Here is a 22,570-nt window from a genome sequence, read left to right as displayed (position 1 = left end):
GGCTGCTCGTTCACACCAGCGGAGCTTCTGTTTCCTGGGAGCCCACTTCTCTTCCACTGCCCACTCCTCCTGCTGTGAAATGCTCCATTTCTCACCAAGGAGCCAGCGGGAGGCTTGTGCTTAAATGAGCCAGCGGCTTCTTGGAACAGAGGTTTTTCCAGCCCAGCACTGTTAGTAGAGGCTGCTGGGGGTCGCTGCCAGTTGGTGGCATTGCGAGTTGCACTGTGTGTGGGGGAGTGCTATGGTTGCTCCTCCTGAAAGCGTAGCAAGGGTGAGAAAGGGGGAATGAGGGAAAGAACTGGGTAAAGAGGTAGGGTAGAACATGAATATACTTGACCTAAAAGTTAGGAATTGAGCTGCATTGCAGCTGCCTGTGACAAAGAAATCTTGACGCTTATGGCTTTAGAAAGTTTTCTGTGGGATGCAAACATAAGGCTTTGGGGATAGCTTTCACTCTTTGGCTTTCAGAAAAATCTAATGTGACTTTTCTTTCTCTCTAGGAATAGGGAGACAAGCTGAGGAACTCACTGCTGAGCAAAATCGGCTTGCTGTAAAGTAAGGATTATTAATTCCTGTAGTGATTTGTGTTTAATTTAATCCAAAGAAGTTTAGGGTTTGGGTTTTGGGGGTTTTTTTTCCCCCCTTTGCAATGTCAGGACCAACTTAGTGGCCCAGCCATGAAAATGTTCCCTGCTTCTTTCCAGTCCATGATAAGCCAAAAGTCCTACCTGCTTTTTCAATTTCCCTAAGCAGTTTTGTTTTTGTAATGCTGCTGTCAGTGCCCTCCCTACACAAACATAGCTTCTCTGCTGTATTCCTGATTTCTTCAATCCAGGACTTCTGCTTTTATTCACCCTGTGCTGGTCAGTAAAACACTGAAGTACTTGGCAGCATCTCATTGACTTAAATATATACTCCATATGCAACAAAACTAGTCTTTGCTGAATCAACTCTTATATTCAGGCTAGGACTGTACTATATGGACTTTTTGGCTGTTGTCTTCATCTTATCTGTGATATGTTCTTTTTCCAAGTAGAATACTCCTGTCCGCAAACCACTGCGTAGTAAAAATCCATTTTGGTTTGATTCTGGTACTTCAAGTACTACTTTTCTTTGCCATAATTTTTGGACACTGAATTTTTTTTTCCTATCCCCCTCCTATTAACTAACGTTAATACTTCTAGTCCTTCACATTATGTGACTAGTCTTCTCATTTTTCAGAGGGAGACTGCATGTTGATCATATGCTTGTGCGTCTTTTTTTTTCTATTTAGAATTAATAGAATTAGTCTTAGAACAATAATACTTTTCACCATGAAGTGTTTGTTTAAGGCCAAGGAAATTATTTCCTTAATTTCCAAGGCAGAAGATTCAGCCATCAGAAAATCTGCCGATGAGCTTCTAAAAGTAAGAAGGGATTAATTTCTTGAAAAGCAAAAATCCTGTAAGGAGACTCGTATAACTTTCACTGTGACCCATAGCTTTGTGTCTATTTTTAAAGCTCACACCATAATGTTTAACTGCACTGGGCTCTTGTGACAATATGATTAATTCTAGTCAAATTCTCGCCAAACAAGCTTTTTTTTTTTTTTTTCCTTGTACAGTAGATGAGCTCATAATAGAAAAGTACATGCCAATAGCTCAAGTGACGGTGGCAGACAAGTCATAACTGAAGAGTTTTAAATCCCCGTTGGTAATACAGCCTTTTGTCTTCCCTCTTGTTCTTGGTCTGTTTTTGTTTCTCACTCATCCTCTGTACATTCCTTCGTGCATTGCTCATGTCTCCCCACCCACCCACGTGCAGAATCTAAGTTGAAACTAATGACTTTATTTTTAATCTTACTGTAGAGCTCAGAAGCCCAAATCACAGACTTGATTTTGCAGAACAGAAAGATGAGCCTTACCCCAAATTGTTTGCTGGATCTTTCTGTGAAATGCTTTCACCAGAGAATATATCGTTCAGGCATTAACATCTACAATAACCAGCAGGGTGAATGCAGAAAATCCTGGCTAAGCTAACTGTTTATTCAACTAATTCAGCTTCAGAATAAAAGTAGGCAACAGCAAATGTTCAACTGTTGCTTAGTTTTTCTGCTAGAAATTTATGTTTTGGTCTGAAAGAATTTTAAGTGGATTTTGGTTTATGCGTGTCCATCTGTGTCTTGGACAGGAAACTCTTGAAACACTGTGCCCTAGTTTCTGTTCTCATCTGGGAACTCCTCGTTTACTTGGATGGTGACCACATTTGCGGAGATTCTGCACAGAATTCAGTGCAGAATTTAGATGTTGGTGTTTTCAGCCACATAAATAAAGCAAGCCCAACAATTTACAAATTACACTAGCGGTGAGAGGCCTGTGCGTCTTTCTTTTCCATCCTACTGATCTGTAGCAAGGACAGTGAATCTTCTTCATTTTACATCTAATGTAAAACCCCCCAAGGAACTTGCTAAATGGAAATAACGAACACGATGGACTCTCTTTGACTTTCATCTTCAGCTGTCTTTTGATTTATGTGTTTTTTCCCCTTAGTTCCTTTTCCTGTTCATGATGCAATCCAGGCAATTACTTCCTTTATTTGCACAGTAGGACAGAGTGCCTCTTCATTCTCTTCCTCTATGTCTCACATCACACTTCCCATTTTTCAAAAGGCTCAACTCAAGGGTGGGTGAGAGCTCATCTCAGGCCTGGGAGTCCTGGTCTTCAATGCTCCCCGCCCCGTGGTTTGCGTAACAAGGCGAGGTACGGCATTGCACTGCTTGGTGAGACTTGCGTTACCCAGCTTGTGGTCTGCCAGCCGTTACTGGTCCCTGACATACCGGACAGATGTCCAAAAACAATTACCAGCTTCTCACTCCTGGTACTGCTGGCCTGCTTAAAATGTGCAAGTCAATTTGTTTGAGAGTGGGTATTTAACTTCATGACTGTTTTTAACTAAAGTGTTTCTAGTAATAAGATTACAACTTTTCAAATCGGTAGCATTTGTCCACCTGTAGCTTACGCACTTCCATGCCACCCTTGTTCTGACTGCCATCTGCCAGACATCACTGGGATATAAGAGAGGCTGTGCTTCATCTTCTCCAAAACAGATATAGTGAGCTTTCAGCTGGGGAGAGGGTGGTAGGAGAGAGCTGGGGGCTGAGGCAGACAGTACAACAAAAAGCATTCGTGAAAGCCTTTGCTGTGTTTTACCTTGTTTTGGTGTTTTGTTTTGTTGTGTGTGGATGATTTTTCACAGGACAAGACCTTCTTTACTGGAGTATTTAAGCTATCTCCTCAATTTTATGAGCATCATAGCTGGGCCTTGCAGCAATTACAAGGATTATATAGCCTTCATTGAAGGGAGGCATGTGCACATGAAACTATTAGAAGTGAACTGGAAGCAGAAGGGTTATGACAGACTTCCTGATCCTTCTCCAACTGTAAGTTTTAAAATGACAAAGATTTATTGCAAAGGGCAGGCGGGTACAGCTTTGTACATGATTCTCATAATTAAAAAGTAAGAAGAAAAAACATTCTTGGATTATCTTCCCAGTAAACATTATAGTGGGTTTTTTTCTGTGAAGTGGGTGAAGTGGCTGCTGTTTTTATCACGGGGTCAGGGGTGAAGGGGCTAGTGTCTTCCTCTTGAATTCCCCAAATGCATTTGGCTTGCAAGACGGGTCACTGGTTAATGGGTGTCCTTTGTGCAGTGATGGGAACAGTCTGCAGGTTCTGACAATGAGAACTTGCAGTTCAGCTCCAGACAGAAGGGGAAATGTCAGGAAGAAAAAAAAAGCCAAGTCTTACCCATAGTGCAGGAGATACTAGAAATACGTGAATCATGGCTAATCAGAAACTGTAGCTTGTCCAGGTGCTTTGCAAGAGAATCTCACACTTTAAGATGACTTGGAGGTCATTTTTCATATACCATTAACACTAGTTTTATTTTCTATTTTTTTTAATATTACTTAAGACCTGCTTATAAAATTACCTTCTTGTAAGGCAGGATAACATAGCACGAGAATCAGATTCCTCTCTCTCACCTTAAGGCAACAGTGAATGTATAGCTTTGTGAGTGTGTGCAGAATGTCTCCTCTGAATTGAGTATGTGCCTATACATACCTGATTCCTGTTGCACACAGTTGTACTTCTACTCACTTCAGTGGTGTTACTTCTGATTTACATTAGTCTGACTGAGGTCAGAATAAGGCCCATATTGTGTTAGATGCAAGTCAGCAGAGAATATTAAAATCTGCATTGTAACTATTTAAAGATAATTGCACATTAACTTATTCCTGAATATGAAGAAGATGTAAAAAGAGTACTTAGGATCAAAAAATGCATTGTTGTTTCAATAGACTTTTATTAGTCTTTTGAGAACATGAGTCAATTTTTACATGGTACCCAAGTGCCAGATTTACCGTTATAATTATGACTGTATCAAGGAAAGTTTACTCCTGATGTGTATTCGAAATTAAGCTTCTAACTACTGACATGATTGTCAATAATATTAGTATATAGAAAGCTAGGGACCAGTAACAGAAAACAGTATGGCATAGCAGATACCCTATATCATGGGAAGGTATGCGTGCTGTATAAGATGTACACTTTTTGGGCAAGTGATTTTTAGTAAGATCTGTGGATGGTAGCTGGGCAATAAGACCTACTATTGTACTGAATACCAATGGTTTTGGCTTCCAGGAGGAATCCAGTCTTTAGTTCCAGGAGATGACATTCCATATAGGGAAGATTTCTCCTTTACATTGTAGGGTTTGTGTTTTTGTTTGTTTCCTTTCTCATTTCAGGACCTCCACTAGCTGATGTAGGAGTCTCTCGTGAAGTTCATCACCGATTTTGATGTTTAATTGTCCTTTGTACCTATCTATAGGTAGTTCAGTAAAACAAATTAAACCAAAGCTTTGACTATGGCCTTTTCTTTGTTACCTCTTCTAAATTAATTATTATCAACTTTGTCACTGCTAACTTTATTGGTTCTTAATGTGCATTGTTTTTGTATGTCACGAGTACTGCCTTTTTTTTTCCCCCTTGAGCAAATGTTTCTAATTAATGTTTCATTGTTTGTGCTTTTTAGGGAGCAGTGATGTACAAGCTGTGTATCACACTAGTATCTCTCATTTTATTCTTGACACTTACCAAGAACTTTCCTATGGCATATATTATTGATAATGAATTTCTTGATAAAACACCCTTCTTGTCAAGACTTGGTTACCTGTATGTTGTAACACAGGCAGCAAAACCAAAGTATTACTTTGCATGGACATTAGGTAAGTCTGGCTACATCACTTATTTTTGTAGGTAAAAGTAAGTTCATAAATGGGGGAGACGGTCTGAAACATTGGGGGGGGGGGGCAAAAAAATAAATTGGTCCCTAGACCTGTAGTTTCCATGGGAGATGCACCTGTGTTCCTGTAGGCACTGGACCCCACTAAAGTGGGGACAAGTCAAAAGTTTTCAAAAGTGTGCATAAAATCTCTTCTAGCTTGTCTGACATCCCCTGCCTCTGGAACCAAATCTGCTTTTCAGCTTCTTGCCAGTAAAGTCAATGTAACAATTTCCTCTTAGTTAAAACTTTGTAATTGTACCAAAATAATTTTTACAGGAATTCTTAGGAAAAAAAGTTTGCCTCCTCTAAACCTGGATTTTTATGCTTTATTCATAATTTGCCGCTTATATCAGTGGGGTTGGGAGGTTAAAATTGGTCACACTGGCTCAGGCTTTACAAGTACATTATAATGCAAACAGACCCGTCTCTTCCTATGGGACGTCTTTAGCACATGCCTCTGTATTAGAAAGCTGTAGTGCTTGTTGGGGCGCTCAAGTTAGGCTTTACCTCTAAGGCACTCTGTGGTCCTGTGCACACGTTAGCTTTGAGCGGTCAAGAGAAAAGATGGGAGAACCATGGGGAAGGTTGGGAATGAAGGAGGTGATGGGAAAGACCCAGGAATCTCTGCAAGGAAAAGAAGAGAAGGGAGAGGGCTCATTATAGAGAGAAGCAAATTTCTTTTATTGGGAGCCAGCTAGACTGGTGGCTTCCAAAAAAAGAAATAATCTTTTTGTATTTTACCTTCTTCCTTTTAGAAGTCACCTTTCCCATCTATGTCTGAGGAGTCAAATCCTTCTAGGCCAGGCTGAAAATTGAGAGACTCGATTTTTTTGCTGATATTACAAGACTTTGTGTGTAGGGGAGATCCTGAAAGCCCAGCCAGCAATGCATACACCTGAAACTGAGAAGAGTGTCATTGAGATGGGATGGAAAGAGCCAGGGAAATTCACTGCGAGGCTGTGGTTAAACTGCTGGGAATAAAACTGACAGATCAAGGGAAGACAGCCAGGACTGGCATGTGTGGGATGGGAAAGGCTTTGGGATAAAGAATTGCTTGCTCAGAAACATATTTTTGTGGGATCCAATGTTAAATTGTTGCCTCCGTTTTTTTTCCAGCATTATAGTTATCTAAAAGTCTGTTATCGAAGAGATAAACTGAACTTGGATTTGTGACATGACTAAGCCATAGAGGCTGTAGAAGTATCTTACAAATGAGGGGTTTCGGGAAAGGCATGCATTGCATACTGGAGGGTGAGGCCTCTATTATTCATATTACAAATCCAGGCAGCAGAACAGCAGACACTTTATCCTTTCGCAGTTTAGGTCCTGGTGGCATGGCCCAGGGCGTTATAAAAGTGCCTGCTGAAACAGCCGATAAGCACTTCCTGTTCTCAGAAAAGGACAGTCACACTATTGTGTGAGAGCCACGCTGCTGAGTTCCTCCAGATCCATGGAAAGACGGAAAATTCGGCTTCTCGCTGCATTAGCGATAGTCATGGGAATGTGGCTGCAAATGTAACTCAGAGCTGTCGATGAAACCAATTCAGGACTGAGTGCCTGCATCCAAGGAGCTGTGAAAGCAATATGCCAGAGCTGTTCAAGTCAGCAGGGAAACCTCTGCTGGGCTTTGCGGAGGTTGGGATTTTGTGAGCAATTCGAGGGTGTTACAGCAAAGGCAACAGGTGGACAACTGTGATTCTTCTGCGCTTCACACCTTGCTTTGCAGACAGCAGCTCGGGAAGAGGAGGCTGACGGGTCTGCTATATTATTATGTCCCTGGATTTCTGGTTTCTTGCTTTTGGCAAAGAAACACTAAGCAGTCCCTGCCACCCTTAGAGCAAGGAGGAGCAAATCCAGGAGGACTCCCCCTGCTCTGGGGTGACAGTTATGCACAACCCCAGTCTCTGCGATTGGGCAGGGTCCTATGGGCCAATTTCAGGCAGGGGGGTTGTTTGGTTGTTTTTTGTGGTTTGTTCCCCCCCCCCCCCCCAACAGGGAGAGAATTAAAAACTTGGAGACCTTTATTTCATTAGTAAAATCTAGCTCGTTTAGGAAAGTGGAAAATAAAATGGAAAGTTTCAGGTTAGAGAAGGTTGCTTGCTTGCTTATTTATTTATTTATTGGTAGTCTTGTTGCTGTTAATTAGGTTCTCTCCCTGGTTTTGTGCTTTGGGATTCCTCCATGAGCTTGTACCTGTACTCATAGCACTTACAAAGCAAAATCAGTTTTCATTCTTGGGAAAGAAATGCTGAGCTTTTTAAAGCATAACTTAATCAGGCTTGTATTTTGTAAATGATCTAGAAGGAAAAGCCTTACCTGTATTTTCGCTTTCCTTTTTCTTCCAATCCTCAGTGTTGACTACATCTAGTGATCCAGAGATAACGAATCCCTTCTGTTTTCTTAGTACTCCGAGAGAGGATTTCTGGCAGGGGTGCATTAAAAGCAGGATCTTGAGACCCAGTGATGCGATGGCTCCCAGGCAAGGCTGAGAGGGGAGGTAGTTGACCAGTGCCCTGGGAAAGAGCAAGAGTGCAGCGTGTGAAATGCCTACCGTTACCCAAGCTTTTATTTGCACTTAAAGTAGTTAAGTCTGTAATTGAAGTTACTCAATATTTGATTTGTAGAGATGGTGAGGTACTTAGGGAGGCACTGAGCAACAGGATTAGCAAAAGGTTTTGTCTGTGGAAGTCTGTATGAAAGTCTTAATTAAAACAACCATGTTGGAACTCAATAGAAGTGGTAAGCATGTCTTTAAGACACTACAGTTTTTCTGAATTCTGGAAAATGCTGTGACATCCAGGTACCCTTTTGAGGAAAATGCTAATTCATTTTATGGCAACTATTGTATATCTACCTCAGATTGATAATAAAAGCAAAATAATGGGAAAAGTTATTTCTATCCATTGCTATTTTATTTTTATTTTATTTTTTTATTTCTTCTGCCCAAGGAGTAGCTAGTCTTTCCTCTTGAGGAAACAACTCTTGTGTCACCTTATAGCACAAGAGGAAGCCAAGAGGAAGCTTCTCTTTGAAAGAGAGGATGCTAATTGCTATAAAGCTGGCTTGAATGTGTGTTTAGTGTCATACTGGCTTGTAAGAAAACACTGCTCCTCCAGGAGTCTGATTTGACCTGATTTGCTTTGACATTGCAGCAGATGCAGTCAACAATGCAGCTGGTTATGGATTCAGTGGAGTCGATGAGAGGGGCACTTTCCGCTGGGACCTGTTGTCCAATTTAAATATCTGGAACATTGAGGTGAGTTAAAGGAGTGGCTGCATTGGCATAATTATAGAGAAATGAGTATGATAATGGGGAGGAGCTTTGCTGGAAGGAAAATAAGTCCATGGCACCAGGCTGCCCCTCTTTAACATGGAGAGGTTTTGTATTGTATCTGTTGGGGAGATAAAAAGCATCTGTCACGCAGCCTTCGTCACACTCTTTATTCAGGTTGCATTTCTAAATAGTTTATAGAGGGCTAATAAATGATTAATCGGATGTTTAATAAATGAGCAGTCAATTACTGTAGATTGTAGCTGAGTTCAGCAGGTCAATAAATTGCTTGCAGCTATGATTCTCCACCATCTGTGGTGTATTCTGTTTATTTACTTATAACAGCCTTCCACTTTTGTAACCCAGTTGAGATGGGTGGTGGTAGTGAAGGAGGCTGCCACGAGTAGGCATTGCACAGACAGTTGCAAGGGCGCTGGGTCCCTGCACATGCCTGGAGTGCCTCTTGTAAATGGAGAAAGGCAAGGGTCGGAGCGATAACAGGTACAAACTGAGCAACCTGCATGGAAACTAGCAGGGCCACATAGAGCTTAGATGGCTGCTGATCTAGAGCTCCATCCAGCAAACCACACTGTTTCTCAAAACATCTGTCGCACATGTTTCTTGTGACTGCAGTATACTTTTAACACCCATTAGTCTTTTGTAAGCTATTTATGTTTGTTTCTCTAATGCAAAAGATGGCCAATGTAGTTTGTTTTCCCTGAACAATATTTTGTGAATGCCAGTGAGATGTGAAAATGTTTGTGTCTGAGACTGCTTTCTAAGGTCTTCTTTTCTTTATAAATAGGAGGAGCTTCCCCCTGTAATTCTGTAGTTATGATTTTAAAAGGAAAAGCAGATGAAAAAAAGTTGACTGCTTTATTGCTGAATGATCTGTGACTACGTGAATGTGCTTTTATAGCTCTTCTCAAAAATGAAAGAGCCCCTGTAATTCATCGTTGAAAGATACAAAATTTTTTGTTGTTGTTTTTTGTGTGTTTGTTTTTTTTTTTACCTTAATTAATCCTCAGTGTACATCTCTCCTTGAGCGGTACAGAATACACAGGCCAGAAATGCTTTGTACTCCTTAGTGATGGCAGCACCCTAGATACCACTCTGAGATCTTGAATCAATATCTGATTCAGTTTTGGGGCAGGAGATGATTCCTACCTTGATGGGCTGAGGCAGTTTCTGCTTGAATGAAGAAAGTGAAGTGCAGGCAATGCTCTTTAGTCAAGTGAAATTAAGGAAACGGGAGTCTTTGCTCCTCTCTACCCACTGAACTGTAGACCCCTCAAAACTTTTTCCCTATACTGGTCACATGGGCAGTAGAGATCAGGGTGGAGAAATTATTTCCAGGAGCATAAAATAGAGTGCTCTCCATTGATTTGATCAGTAGTAAAGATAAGCACATGGCAGGAGTTGTGAGGGCATTAAAATGTGGCGGGGGGCTAAACGCATGTGGGGGACTTGAAGAAAGCCTTGACAGCATGCATATTTTGACAGCCAATGACTACTTTCTCTCTTGGTAATGTAACAGGGGAACTTAAAGGATGCCAAAAGAGAGTGACAATATTAGTTGGAAGAGAAATTCTATTTTTCTTGGCTTCTCTTGGTGCAGTAATGCAATTAAAATGTGGCAGTACTGCATTGGGAATTGCTAATCATTTTAACTCTTTAAACACAGAGGATGAAGTGCTAGCTTTCAGGATTCTGCGTGGAAGTGCAAAAATACCTGCATATTCCCCTTGGAAACCTTTGCCTTTAATCCATCTTTTCAGTGTGTCCTTCCATTCAGCTGATATGGGAAAATAATGTGGTGCCACTGAATCATGTCCCTGCTTGGTGAGGAGGTCCTTGGAGGTTTTTGTCAGGAGGCGAGGAACAAGGGGGAGCGGGGATGGGCAACCACCAGAGGTGAAGTTGACGAGCATTAAGGGAGCTGATGCTGTAAAAGTCCAGCAGTCCCCTAAAGCTGGGAGAACTGGTGCTGTGGGGAGGTACAGGTTGTTCTCCCATGACCCCCGAGTCCACTCTGGTTTCTCAAGCTGGGCAGTGGGCTCAGAATTGGCTTCTAAGTTTAGTCCTAATTTTTTTTGTCCGTGTTTTTCAGTCTTCCCCCTTCCTTCTCCAAATAACAATGCATTTCTTGTAGTTTTTGTAACACTTTGTTTTAATAACACTCTAGGGAAGTCCAGACTACGTAATGGGTTGCAAGATATCTCTTCCAAAAATGAAGCTGTTTATGAACCAAAGGGAAGGCCAAGCATTTAAAACAAGAAAGCTTTTCAGATTTCCCATAATTTGAAAAATAACCAAACAGTGTATTTAAGTTCACAAAACAAAATGAGATTTTATAGCAAGTGCCAAGTGTTAACAGTGAGCAATCAGCCTAGTTAATATCCTTCCCAAAACATATTAGTGTAATGATGGACTGTGGCACAGTCTTCACAACAGTTAGCTACTAGAATTAGTATTTTCCATGTACCACCTCTCTAATTTAAAATGCAAGTATTATTTTACAGGTTTCAGTGCTAACATTTCATGTGAACTTCTTTCTTAGACTGCAACAAGTTTTAAAATGTACATTGAAAACTGGAACATTCAGACAGCTGCCTGGCTAAAACGGTAAGAGTAATGAAACAGGTAACGTGCTTGTGAGACTCCAAAACTCTAGATGGCCTGGAGAAACACCGACTGGTGAATCTCATAAATGTATAGCCTCTTGTCTGTCTGTATTTCCTGTGTCTGTAACAGTTGGTGGAATACAAGGTTATTTGGTGCTGTAAAGTTTTATTGCTGCAAATGTAAAATGCCCACATTTTATATATGAGCAGCAAAGCCATAAACAAAATGTTCAAATCTTCCATAATAAAAAAAAAAAAATAGCATTTTGACAGCATCTTTTAGGCTGCTGTTTGCCTCTGTTATTCTTGCTGTACTGTTTCACTTTGCTATGTTATGTTTCCCATGCATACTGGAGGCAAGCCTTGTGTCACTGGGATCCAGTTCAGCTAGAACTGGAGAGAAGTCAAAATCTTCAGAACCCCAGTGTAGTCTGGTTTGGAGTTATCAGAAGATGCTTGCTAGGGAGTCCCTGTTCAGGATATGGAGAAGAGACTTCTTAGAGTACTGAGAGGATCTGATTTTAACTTGTGACTGTTAAGGCACATATAAATACTAGCATAAGTCCAAATTTTGTAGATACAACTGTCTCCTGATACTCATTACACTTTTTGGCATGATTAAAGCTCAGTGTACAGTCAATGTGGTGTCTGAAATGCAGGCACAGATTTATTGTAGTTATCATAACTATTTTTATTGTTAAATATATAGATCTTAAAAGTCAATGTCTACTATTTTTCATGATTCAAATTATGTTCCTGGTAAGAAGTGCATTATCTTGACTTGTTTCTTTGGAACACAGCATTTCAGTTAAACCTTAGATAGCCAAATAGACTGGTTAGTGTGTTCTTGAACTGGTATCATTTGCTTGTGTCTTTGGAGTAAGATTTTGGGCTGCTAAAGTTAGCAAGAGTCCTCTGCTTTGCAATAGCTTACCACACTCCCTGTTGTTCCCAGCATCTGCCAGATGACAGTGCCTAAAAATACCTCTGTTCACCAGTGAAGGGTGGGATCATGTCTCTTTGTCCTTCAACTCGCTCTTGATCTGCCATCAGAGTTTTGAAGGGTAGTGTGTGATTTCAGATAGAAGTATAAAGGTGAAAGAGAAGTCTTGTCTGCCGTTTGCCCTGTTACTTATTTAAATGCTGTGAGCACTGGGAATATTTGTACAGGCTCTCTTCGGATACTCAATGCACAAAAGCATGCTTCCTCTTTCCATCTAACCCTCCGTCTAAATGAAGGGAGAGTGCCTCATGCCCTCATCTGTAACAGACGCAAGATAAGACCTTAAAAATGGAGAAGGGTTTGAAGTGGTGTCCATTGTTCAGTTGTATTCAGCCTCTTCTTGTTTTGTTTTCGTCTTTGCAGTGTTTGCTATGATAGAGCTCCCTGGTACCCTACGGCTTTAACGTTTATCCTGTCGGCCCTGTGGCATGGTATCTATCCTGGATATTATTTTACGTTTCTCACTGGAATCCTTATCACACTCGCAGCCAGAGCAGTATGTACCTTTCATTGTTCTCTTCTAAGGCCCATGCTAGATACTATCCAGCTGTCAACTGCGGGGACCACCCTGACATGGTCAAGCAGCTTGTCCCTGCTGTGAGCCCTCTTTCATGCCTCTGCGGGCTTGATGTTCACTGAAACTTTGTTCTGTATTGATGCTAATTACAAAGTACCCCCAACAGTTATAACCAGCACCAATTCTGCACGTGCTGCAGTGCTGTCCCTGGCTGTCAGAGGAAATGTTGCTTGCGAGTGTACAGTTGGTATTGCCACTGGCTATGTCCATGCAGTCAAATTAGCTTGGGATTCAAGGTTAAGCTTGAGTCCAGACCTCTGCTAGGTCATGTTGCCTGTATGCTGGTGTGTAATTGGCTCTGGGTCCAGTCTTTCACAAGAAGCTGTTATGGGTTGAGCATTAGGCCAAACTTGAACTCTTTCATGTGGATGTAATTGATGCAGTAAACTAGCCTCTGTGTTTATGGGCCTCATCTTGGGTAGAGTCACCGAAGACAGAACAGATTTCCTGTCTCACTGTTGTTAAATTTATCACTGCTGATCTTTTGGGCTGAACCAGCCAGTTGTGCAGGGCTGGGAAGCAGCACCGTTGTCTTTCAGGCTTTGACTATGGATAAGCAACCAGGTCAATTTGAAAGGTGAATTAAACTAGTGATCAGTATTAACTGCTATGGCTAGAGCAGGTTGCTGAACATGTGGTCTTTGCCTCTCATTTATGAGGATTTCATAGATGTGAAGCTAAATCAAAATCTATAGAGAACAGAACATGCTTGCAGGTATAAACACATATTTGTTCATTTAAAGTAACTTTTTTTCACCACTGAGAACCAGTAATAAATCAAAAATAGGAGGGAGGAAGATCAAATCATAACAGCTCCCCTCCCCAAAGATATTGTGCCAGATACCCAAGCATGAGAGTCTGCTCCCGTGATTATGACAGAGGAAATCAGGGGACACTTCTGTTTGCCACTGGCTAACTGTGGGATCTTGGATATGCCAGTCAGTACACTTCTGTCTTCCTTCCTACTCTCAGTGCTTTCTAACTGGTGTACAAACTCTTCTGTAACACTAACGCTGATGATAAGTGGAGAGTCATACGCTGCAATGTGTCTGCGTGACTTTGCCTAAGAAATTAATTTATACAATTTTCTGTTTACTTTTCCCTGACCTGCAGATAAGAAACAATTGCAGACATTACTTCCTCTCGTCAGTGCCTCTCAAGATAGCCTACGACGTTGTTACCTGGGTTGTCACCCAACTGGCCGTGTGCTATACTGTTGCACCGTTTGTTATGCTGGCTGTTGAGCCCACGATTAAGTTTTACAAGTAAGTTCTCTCCTCTTGACTATTATTTCTAGACTGGCACAGGCTTTTGTTAAATAACCCAAACCACACTGAAAAGCAGTTGGCATTTCATCAGATTTGAAAGGAGTTCAAACAGGATGTTTAATAATGTGTAAGGGGGTGATTTTTGCACTTCTGTAACTTAATGAGATAATAATAATGCCAAGGCAGAGCACATCTACTTCTCAATCTGTGTCCTTATGTGACTCTTCACTTATTCAGTTTCCTTTTTCAAAACAGTCAAGTCTCAACCATTAACAGTGGCCAAGGCTGGAGAGGTTAAGAGTAACATGGGTTGGCAGTAGGAAGGACTTGATGAGAAAAGGCCAGGTTTCCAGCTGCCAAATGCGTAGAACAGATGTGATTGGTCAGCAGGAGATAAGGAGGTTGCCTGGCAGAGCATTACTTCTTGAAATGAGTATACTTTTTGAATACTTTCATAGGAAGTGAATACTTCCCTACGTTCCTTAAAAATAAGAAAACACTGGTGTTGCAGAGTATATTGGATATACTCTAATAAAAATAATCCAAAATAGAGAAATTGAGAAAATAATTTGAAAAGGGAGACTAGACTACATTGCTTTACTTTTCTTTCTTTCTACAGTGAACTGTCAACATAGAGTAACAGGTTTTGGTTAAGAAGAAAGACAATTCCCCCCTCTAACATAAAAGACCTGAAACTAGTAGTCAAGATAGCTGCTGTCAGTAAGTCTGTTTGAAGGGGGTTGAATTTTGACACTTTATATTCCTGTTTCTTAAAACATTTGGTTTCAACACAGAAAACTTACCATATAAAAATGAGTCCAAATCTTTCTTAGTTTCAGTAAGATGCTTTCCCAAGTACCTTGCTAATATCTAATTTTTCTGTCTTTCAAGACAAAAGTAGCAAATAGCAATCAGAACAAAAAAGGAGGGAAAATACTAAAATATTAAACTGGTTTATAAATTTGCTCCGTAAGTGAAGTTGGTTCCCTTTGTGCTGCAAAAGGCCATTCCATGTAGCAAATATTAATGTAATTCTGTGAGATTGCATTGCTAACATCAAAACTGCAGAAATAAATATGTTTAAAGAACTTGCTAGTACTATGCCAGCATCCATAAAGGCAGAAATGTTACTTTTACCAAAGTTCTGAACAAAGAAAATTATTTTTCACCCTTGCCCCATGTTGGGTCATCACCTTAATATTGTTTGCCCTAGTGACTTTGAACATAATTAACACTTAAGTTTAGAGACTGTTAAGCAAGGAAATTAGGAGCACTGCACACTTAGAGTGTCTCAAGCGCCTTACAAGGGTATTAGAACTATGGTAAGAAGCATAAATGCAGTCGTAGAAAGGTGCATCTCTGTGGTTAAGAGCTGGTCCATACTGCTCCCAAACGTGGCCCCAAGCTGCCAGAGCCTCATGTAATTGGTTTAAGTATTTTTTTATTTCTGTTTGATCTTGTGTATACCGAATTATTTGAAATAAAAATATTTGATATTTAATAAGATATCAAATTAAGATATCTCTGAGGAGTTGTCTTCAAAACCACAACCCTTCTGTAAACATCATTACCTAACCTTCCCCAGTGAAAAGATGAGTGTTTTGATTTATTTCAGATCTCAGCACTTGGAATAAATTTTTTTCTTTCTGTCACTTTTTATTTTGTTTTTTTTAAAACTTGTAAAAGTTTTGTGTCCTAAGCATGAAGGATGTTTCTTCAGAATGTAGCCTTGTATACTCTAACATTAGAAGAGAGATGGGGTGAATAAGTCTAGGGTTGAATTATTTGGGTTTATCTGAGCTATCAGACTTTAGATTCTGGAGTTTGCTGATTGATTCCTTGCCTCATTAACATCCATGGCAACATTTTCATCGATGCCAGCAGATACCACATGCATAGGCTGTGTGAAATTCAAGGGTGTATTTTCATGCTTTCTAAGTCAAGTTCATACTTTCTGCATTCATCCCTTAGCACTAAATTCTGCATGGACTTACTGAGGTTGCACAATTCATGTCATTACCCACAAAAATATAATACTCTCTTTCTGCTTTTGTTCCCAGGTCTATGTATTTTCACATGCACATTCTAAGCATCCTGGTGTTGCTCATGTTACCAATCAGACCTCAAGCCCACTCCATAAGAAAGCCTCAGAATCAGGCCATGCAGAACTCTGTTAAAAGCAAAGACAAATAATGCCTCCAAAGAAAATTGCTGACATTGGGAAATCGAACTGTCATATTGGAAACAAACAAAGAGGAAGAAAAACGGGTGGGATGAAGGTCGAAGTAGAAGACAAGTGGCATTTCTATTGGTTATCTTAAAATCTTACTGGACAGGGCAGAAAAGAGCCTGAATGACTGTATTTCAAATGATTCCAGTTAACAGAGATTTTACAGGCAACGTTTACAGGCTCATGGGGCATTTTGATTTTTTTAATAAATATTTTTATGAAGTGTTTTTATATATTTAAACTTTTTCACACAGAGAGGCATTTTTGGTCTTTTACAGAAATATACAATTATTAATCAATAATCTTGTGATTAGAGGGACAGGAAGCAGCTAGTAAAGAGTTAGGCCAGCTGCCTGATAGCCTGGTGCTGTGGGCAGCTGGCAGGGGAAGCTTTTCATCTCTTGGCTATGGAGAGAGATGGTGCAGGTAGAAAACTACGGACATGAGGTTGCTCAAGGTGCTGGCGCTGACTTCTGCCCTGGCAGGGAGAAGAGGGAGTGGGGCTTTCCCCAGCAATCCCCAGAGCAGGGACTGCAGCCTGAGCTCGGCAGCAAGGGTATTTCGCATCCTTCAACGTGACAGCTGCTGGTAATGAGGGCAAGACGAGTCCCTTGGGCATAGGTGTCTGGGAGCACTGGCAACTGGCTTGGCCAAAATCTAAAGCCAAGTAAAAGCAAAACAAAAAAAAACCCTTTAGAGTAAAAGAAAGGACATACACCCTGTCACCTGTAGAGCTGTGCTTCTCTAATGACGCAGCTGGTGCTCATTGCTACATCAGCCTTACTTTGCAGTTTTAGAGTGATGCAGCACTTCTATTTCAGTATCAAAATAACTGAGCAGCCATGCAGGTTTAGTGTTTTAAAGTGCACAATTATGGGTTAAATCTGAAAAAGGTTTGTAATACATCAGACTGTTCTACTCAAAAACATCCCGTCTTATGGAAGGGTTACTTTCCAGCAGGATAACACTAATATGAAACCTGAACAGTAATTATTATAGTCATAATAAATAATTCTCTACAAAATATTGTGATGTGATCTTATCATCACAAGAGTCAAGACGAAGTCCTTGTATGATCTTGACATGTAACTTAGCCTGTTGATGCAAGTTTCCCTGCTTGTAAAGTCCTTGGCTTACAGGGATGTTTTGAGGCTGAATTTCTGAGAGCTTATTGTGGATTGAGATAACCTGCTGCAAAACGCAGTGTCAGGTTTTTTTATTTAATTTTTTTTTTAAACCCACTTACCCCAATAAAACAGGCTCCTACAACACATCAAAACCAACTAAAACATTTTTTTAAATGACTGTTTTCCAGGAATGTTTTTATCAGGATTTTGTAGAAGCAATTCCCTTGTTAAAGTATTGATATTGCTTTATTGATCATTTAACTGATGTGTGATTGAGCAAAGAATCTGCTGTTTACTGCATTCTGATTTTTGTGTTAGATTAAAATTTTGCAGAATCCTAACATTTTGGGAAGAAACAAATCAGTGAAACCAAGTTCCAAAAAAATGTTGTGTTTTTTTTTTTTCTTTTCTCTGGTGGGAAGTTTTTGTCCTGTGACCACCTCATGATTTAGAGAATAGTTCATGGAAGAGTTTATTTGGTAATTTATTTTGAAGGCGAGATGGGATTAAAAGGTTGATCTGAATAAACAAATTGCTTTGTGTCACCGCCTGGCATTATTAATCACAAAGGTCTAATGTGACAACGGGCGAGCGGGTGTGAGATCCCTCACACTTGTGAGGGGAGATGTTCAGGTCTGCTGGATTTCACAGAGCAGCTGGGCTTTACATCCTGCTCCTGCTGAAACAGAGACAAGACAACCCCCGTTCATTTTTGTGGCAGCTTTGTCCTTCACTTGGCCAGTTCTTATTCGTCCCCATGCATGTGTCCTCCTCGTGGCACCAGCCTCAGCTGCATCCCGGGCATCTGTTTCCCTCGAGGAAACGACAGCCCTGGTGCTCGCGGGAGGGAACCAGGGCACATCCCTGGGGAGGACGGGGGCTTGGGCACTGCTGGCCGTGGATCCCATGGGCTGAAGTCAGCCTGCGTTTACCTCCCAGAAACTGGAATGAATCGCTACGAGTGCTGGCAGAGCCAGCATGTAACATGCATCAACTCCGGGCTTCGGCAGGCCTGCAGAAGGCAAATGTTTCCAGCAGGCTGGCTTTAGTACCTGCTCTGGGAAATAAATGCACTCGAAGGGGTTGCGGGTTTATCTGCTACTCTGCGCCCTGAGATCTGCCTGCACCGCCCATGCCCTGGTCTGCAGCCCTGCCTGAACTGTACGCTCAAGAGAGGACAGATATTATCAGTGGGGTTTCTTTTCTAGTGTTTCATGTAAGTGGAAGTTGCTTAACTCCATTGGCAACAACTTCTGTTGTAGTTTCAGCTTCTGTAATGTGATGAATTAGTCAGGGCTAGTGAGCAAACTCTTACTCTCCTGTCACGTTGACTTCTCAGCCTGAACCTCTCCCTGAAAACAGGAACCCTGGGCTTCAATGAGAACTGGTCATGTGGATTTAATATGACATGTTATATGAATTAAAATTGAAATGGCCTTTTTGAGACGTTGCATTTGCAGGGAAACTTGCTGGTTGAATTAGTCTTAAACCTGGGGCGGGGGAGGAAATGATCTAAAATGATTGCTGCACTGTGTTACTGTGGACTAGGCAGCTTACCTAGACAAACATGGCAGTCCTGCAAAGCTAACACAGAGTGGATTTAAATTGTTGTAAAACATTCCTTTGAAAAAAGGCTGTTAGCTTTGGTACTACCCTTCTCAATCCATTGTACTGAGTCTTCCTCTCCTTTTCTTCTTCTCAGGGTGGAAAAATTTGGTTTAATAGAAAGACTGCAAACAGCCACCACTATTTAGAGGAGACCCATGCTAGTAGTGTGCATCTGCTTTGCACAGGAGTATATAACTCTCAGAGCCAAAGTAGAAATTCAGGTTATAAAAGTGTGATGTTGGGAACTCGAGTACTGGCCTTGCATTAGCTGGTCTTTACCTGGAATACTGTAATCTGAGGGTGTGCTTCAGTGATTAAAATACATGATTGTGACTACCAACACATAATTAGTTTCCAATCCCTCTTTGGGTTCCTTGTGCTGCAAAAAGCTGAGGAGCTGAAGCTTCTAGAGAGATTCTGAAGACAAAAACAATCTTGATGGTTTGTAAGAGAGAAATATGGGACTATAAGACAGAAATGGAAAAGGTAGATTGTACTGGATTGACAAGGGTTGTATTTTAAATACAGGAATACCAAAAAGACACCACCACCATTACCCCCTTGGACTGAAGGCAAATTCTAGCTGCTATTAAAACTAAACTAGAAGTTGAGGCACACTTAGGAGAGGAACGAATGAAGAGTAAAACTTCATTTCAGCTTAACTATGGGTCTGGTATTTAAAGAAGCAACAGCTCAGCAATTTCCTCAGTGGACTGGAAGCACAAAGTGCTGTCTTTTACTGTCCTGTAAGCTGTCCCCCTCCTTGAGTACATTCCTGCGTGTCCCCCTTGGAGCATGCCAAGCAATAGAGGCGGCACAGAAGTGGGATACAAGGTAGGCAAATATTTTTCCTCCCTTTTTGGCTGCTGTGTTCTGCGTGCATACATTGCACATAGCTGGGATTTTTGCATCACTTAAAATGAGGTAGGTGGGTGAGAAGGTCATAGACTTTTCCCCTGTTGGTAGGTGTTTGCATAAACCTGCACTTACCTCTCTGTACATATAAAAGCAGGCTCAGCAGACTAGATCTGGATCCTTTCTTAGAAATTACAGGTTGAAATCCTGACACTCAAGGAAGTCTAGCGGTAAAATTCCTATCAGGGAGGTCAGTGTCTCTGATATTTAAAGCCTTTATCTCCCTATCGCTGAACTGGGGACTTTAGAAAAATATTCCACTGGCTGGAGTAGTAAAGGGAGTAACTGGAAACTTGGCTTAAACATTTAAGAGTGTGTTACAAGGATTGCTTATAGCCCACATGTTGTTGGACAGAGGAGCATGTCTCTCCTCATCCTTGCACAAGACAAAGTGACATGCATGGTTGCATATTGAAATATCAAATATCCTTTGAGGTACCGCTCTTTTTCCTTATGTCGCTGAACTGATGTACTTCAGCTCTCGAGGGCTAGAGGCATTCCACTGCAATACAAAGTGGGAAGCCTTCCCTGACATCTCAGCGTGAGTACGAATGCACAGTATGCGCTTTAAAAACGTATTCTTTTGTGCGGCATCAGCCTGCTGCTCCCTTTCTTCTTAGAGATGACAGTAATAATATGCATGCAGCATTTGGATTTGCTCTGGGTGGAAACCGCAGCCTTCTGAGTGCTGATGTGACATAAAGTGACAATGCATTTGCTCGGTTACATTTACAAGTAGTGCCCTCTGTGGGCGACTGGACCTCGGCGAACACTCGAGTGAAGATTCAAGTGTGCTGAGTGGGGGACGCTGCAAAGGTGAGGGGGTTTGCAGCAGTGCAGCCGTGCTAACAGCAGGACCGCTGGTGGTTTTCGCATGTGCGGTAACAAATGTGTTTTGCTTTGGGGCAGGAGCGAGGGAGAAATTGAAGACCTAGGTAGATTGGAAAAAATATTATTACAGGAGGAAATGCTGCCGTGCTGGTAGAAAAGATGGTGTTTATATGCCTTAAGAACTTGGGGTATGCTCTTGTTCGCCTGACTCAAATATGGTCAGTGGAAGGGAATCACAGGATGGAGGAAAATCAGTTCTGAGAAGTGCCCCGAGACTGCCCTCAGGCCCTGATTTATTGTCTGTCCATAGAGCAGCTCTGAAAGTGAGACCCCAGGCTTGCCCGGAGGCTTTCCTACTGCAGGTGGTTCCCTGCACACCTGGATGAGGGGCCGTGCAGCTCGGAACGGCAGGCAGCAGATCTGGGAGCGTGCCATGCTCGCAGTCGGTTTTCCTGATCTCTCTGTCAGATGCTGTACAGGTAAATGCTGTGCCCAGCAGCACCAGGAAAATTAGTTTGGGGCATCCTGAGGCCAAACCACTCACAGTGGGTCAGGGTGAAGGGAAACACTGCCAGGGCCCCAACATGTTTGCCTTGTCCAGTGATGGAAACCGGTACCCCTCTTCATCAGAAGCTTCTTCAGATGGTGACATTGTCACTGCTCTGAGGCACATGGATTTCTCTTTGTTCATAAAGATGCCTATTTATTCTTGCCTTGGTGGCTTCTGTATTAGGGCACATTAGTTTTTCTGCTTTAATTGTTGTATTTGTGTTAGAGAAAGTTGGTGTTATGTGGCAATTTTATATCTCATCAGGGAGATACACAGCTAAAGGCAGCCTCAAAAGATGTGGTGAATAACGTGAGTATAGGAATAGATAACGTGAACACGTTCTAAGTCTATGAATTGATTTACCTGTCTGTGACTCTGATGTGGGGTTTTTTTGCCCCAGCACTCTTAAGTGACACCTTCCAGTGTGCAGCAGACTGTGCAGGTTTCCCTTGGAGGTGTCTTGGGAAGCAGTTCAGAGAAAAAAGCCCATTTCTGACACCTGCGAGCCCCTCCAGCTGGCCCAGCCCGCGGCTCCCCCAGGGCAGCCAGGTGAGGGGCTGCCCGGGATGCTTTGGGGTAGCTCGGGGTGCCATGCGCTTCTTCCTTCTCCCATCTCGTGAACACACATGTAATCTGCGGCGTGCATGCGTGTGAGAGAGAGAGAGAGACTGCTTGCAACTTCAGCCCTTAATGTGCAAACCCAGGTGCAGGGTCCCTCGAGTGCGTGAAATAAGAGACGATCCTCGCGCAAATTGTGAGCAGAAAGACAGATCGCTTTGGGCAGCAGACAGCAGAGATAATTGCATAGGTGGGGACTGGAGGTACAGAGAGATTGTGACAAGGGAGCGCAAACAGGGACCTTGTGCCACAAGCAGGAGCAAAAGGCGGGTTTCCAAAGTGCCAGCCTACGGCTTCACATGTCTGCTGCCAGAGAGGGTGGCAAGCTTTGCCTGCTGCTTTTGGAGGAGTCCGTGCTGGACCCAGCACATGCGGGGCCGAACGCAGCACCTGTGGGAACGACCGTCAGCTACAGCGTCACCGCAGGACCTGCGCGACACTGACAGAGGGGACCGCAGCCTCGTTAGCTGCCCCGGTCTCTGGGTATATGTATGTCCCATTGCCAGTCCCAGGCATTTCCAATCCTGAGCTGGACCCTCTGGCACTTCCCCCCACCCCAATGAAATCAAGAGATGCTCTTAAAATACGAAATGTCGTCAAGAATCTTCAGTGTCTTTACATTCGCC

General features: G+C 42.0%; 1 protein-coding gene across 1 annotated transcript in view; it reads left to right on the top strand.

The window, feature by feature from the left end:
* Positions 1 to 17,923, top strand: part of MBOAT1 (membrane bound glycerophospholipid O-acyltransferase 1) — a 58,179-nt gene extending 40,256 nt beyond the window's left edge. Inside the window, exons 6-13 of the mRNA XM_072851391.1 lie at positions 501 to 555; positions 3,235 to 3,418; positions 5,071 to 5,263; positions 8,475 to 8,578; positions 11,154 to 11,218; positions 12,584 to 12,716; positions 13,911 to 14,062; positions 16,126 to 17,923. Coding sequence (XP_072707492.1) covers positions 501 to 555; positions 3,235 to 3,418; positions 5,071 to 5,263; positions 8,475 to 8,578; positions 11,154 to 11,218; positions 12,584 to 12,716; positions 13,911 to 14,062; positions 16,126 to 16,258 — 1,019 coding nt within the window. The 3' untranslated portion in view covers positions 16,259 to 17,923. The remainder of the gene's footprint in view (positions 1 to 500; positions 556 to 3,234; positions 3,419 to 5,070; positions 5,264 to 8,474; positions 8,579 to 11,153; positions 11,219 to 12,583; positions 12,717 to 13,910; positions 14,063 to 16,125) is intronic.
* Positions 17,924 to 22,570: the final 4,647 nt, after the last annotated feature.

Source organism: Ciconia boyciana, chromosome 2 (assembly GCF_034638445.1).
Source record: "Ciconia boyciana chromosome 2, ASM3463844v1, whole genome shotgun sequence".
Lineage (NCBI taxonomy): Eukaryota > Metazoa > Chordata > Aves > Ciconiiformes > Ciconiidae > Ciconia > Ciconia boyciana.
Note: the sequence above shows the minus strand (reverse complement) of the source record. Positions and strands in the feature narration are given on the sequence as shown.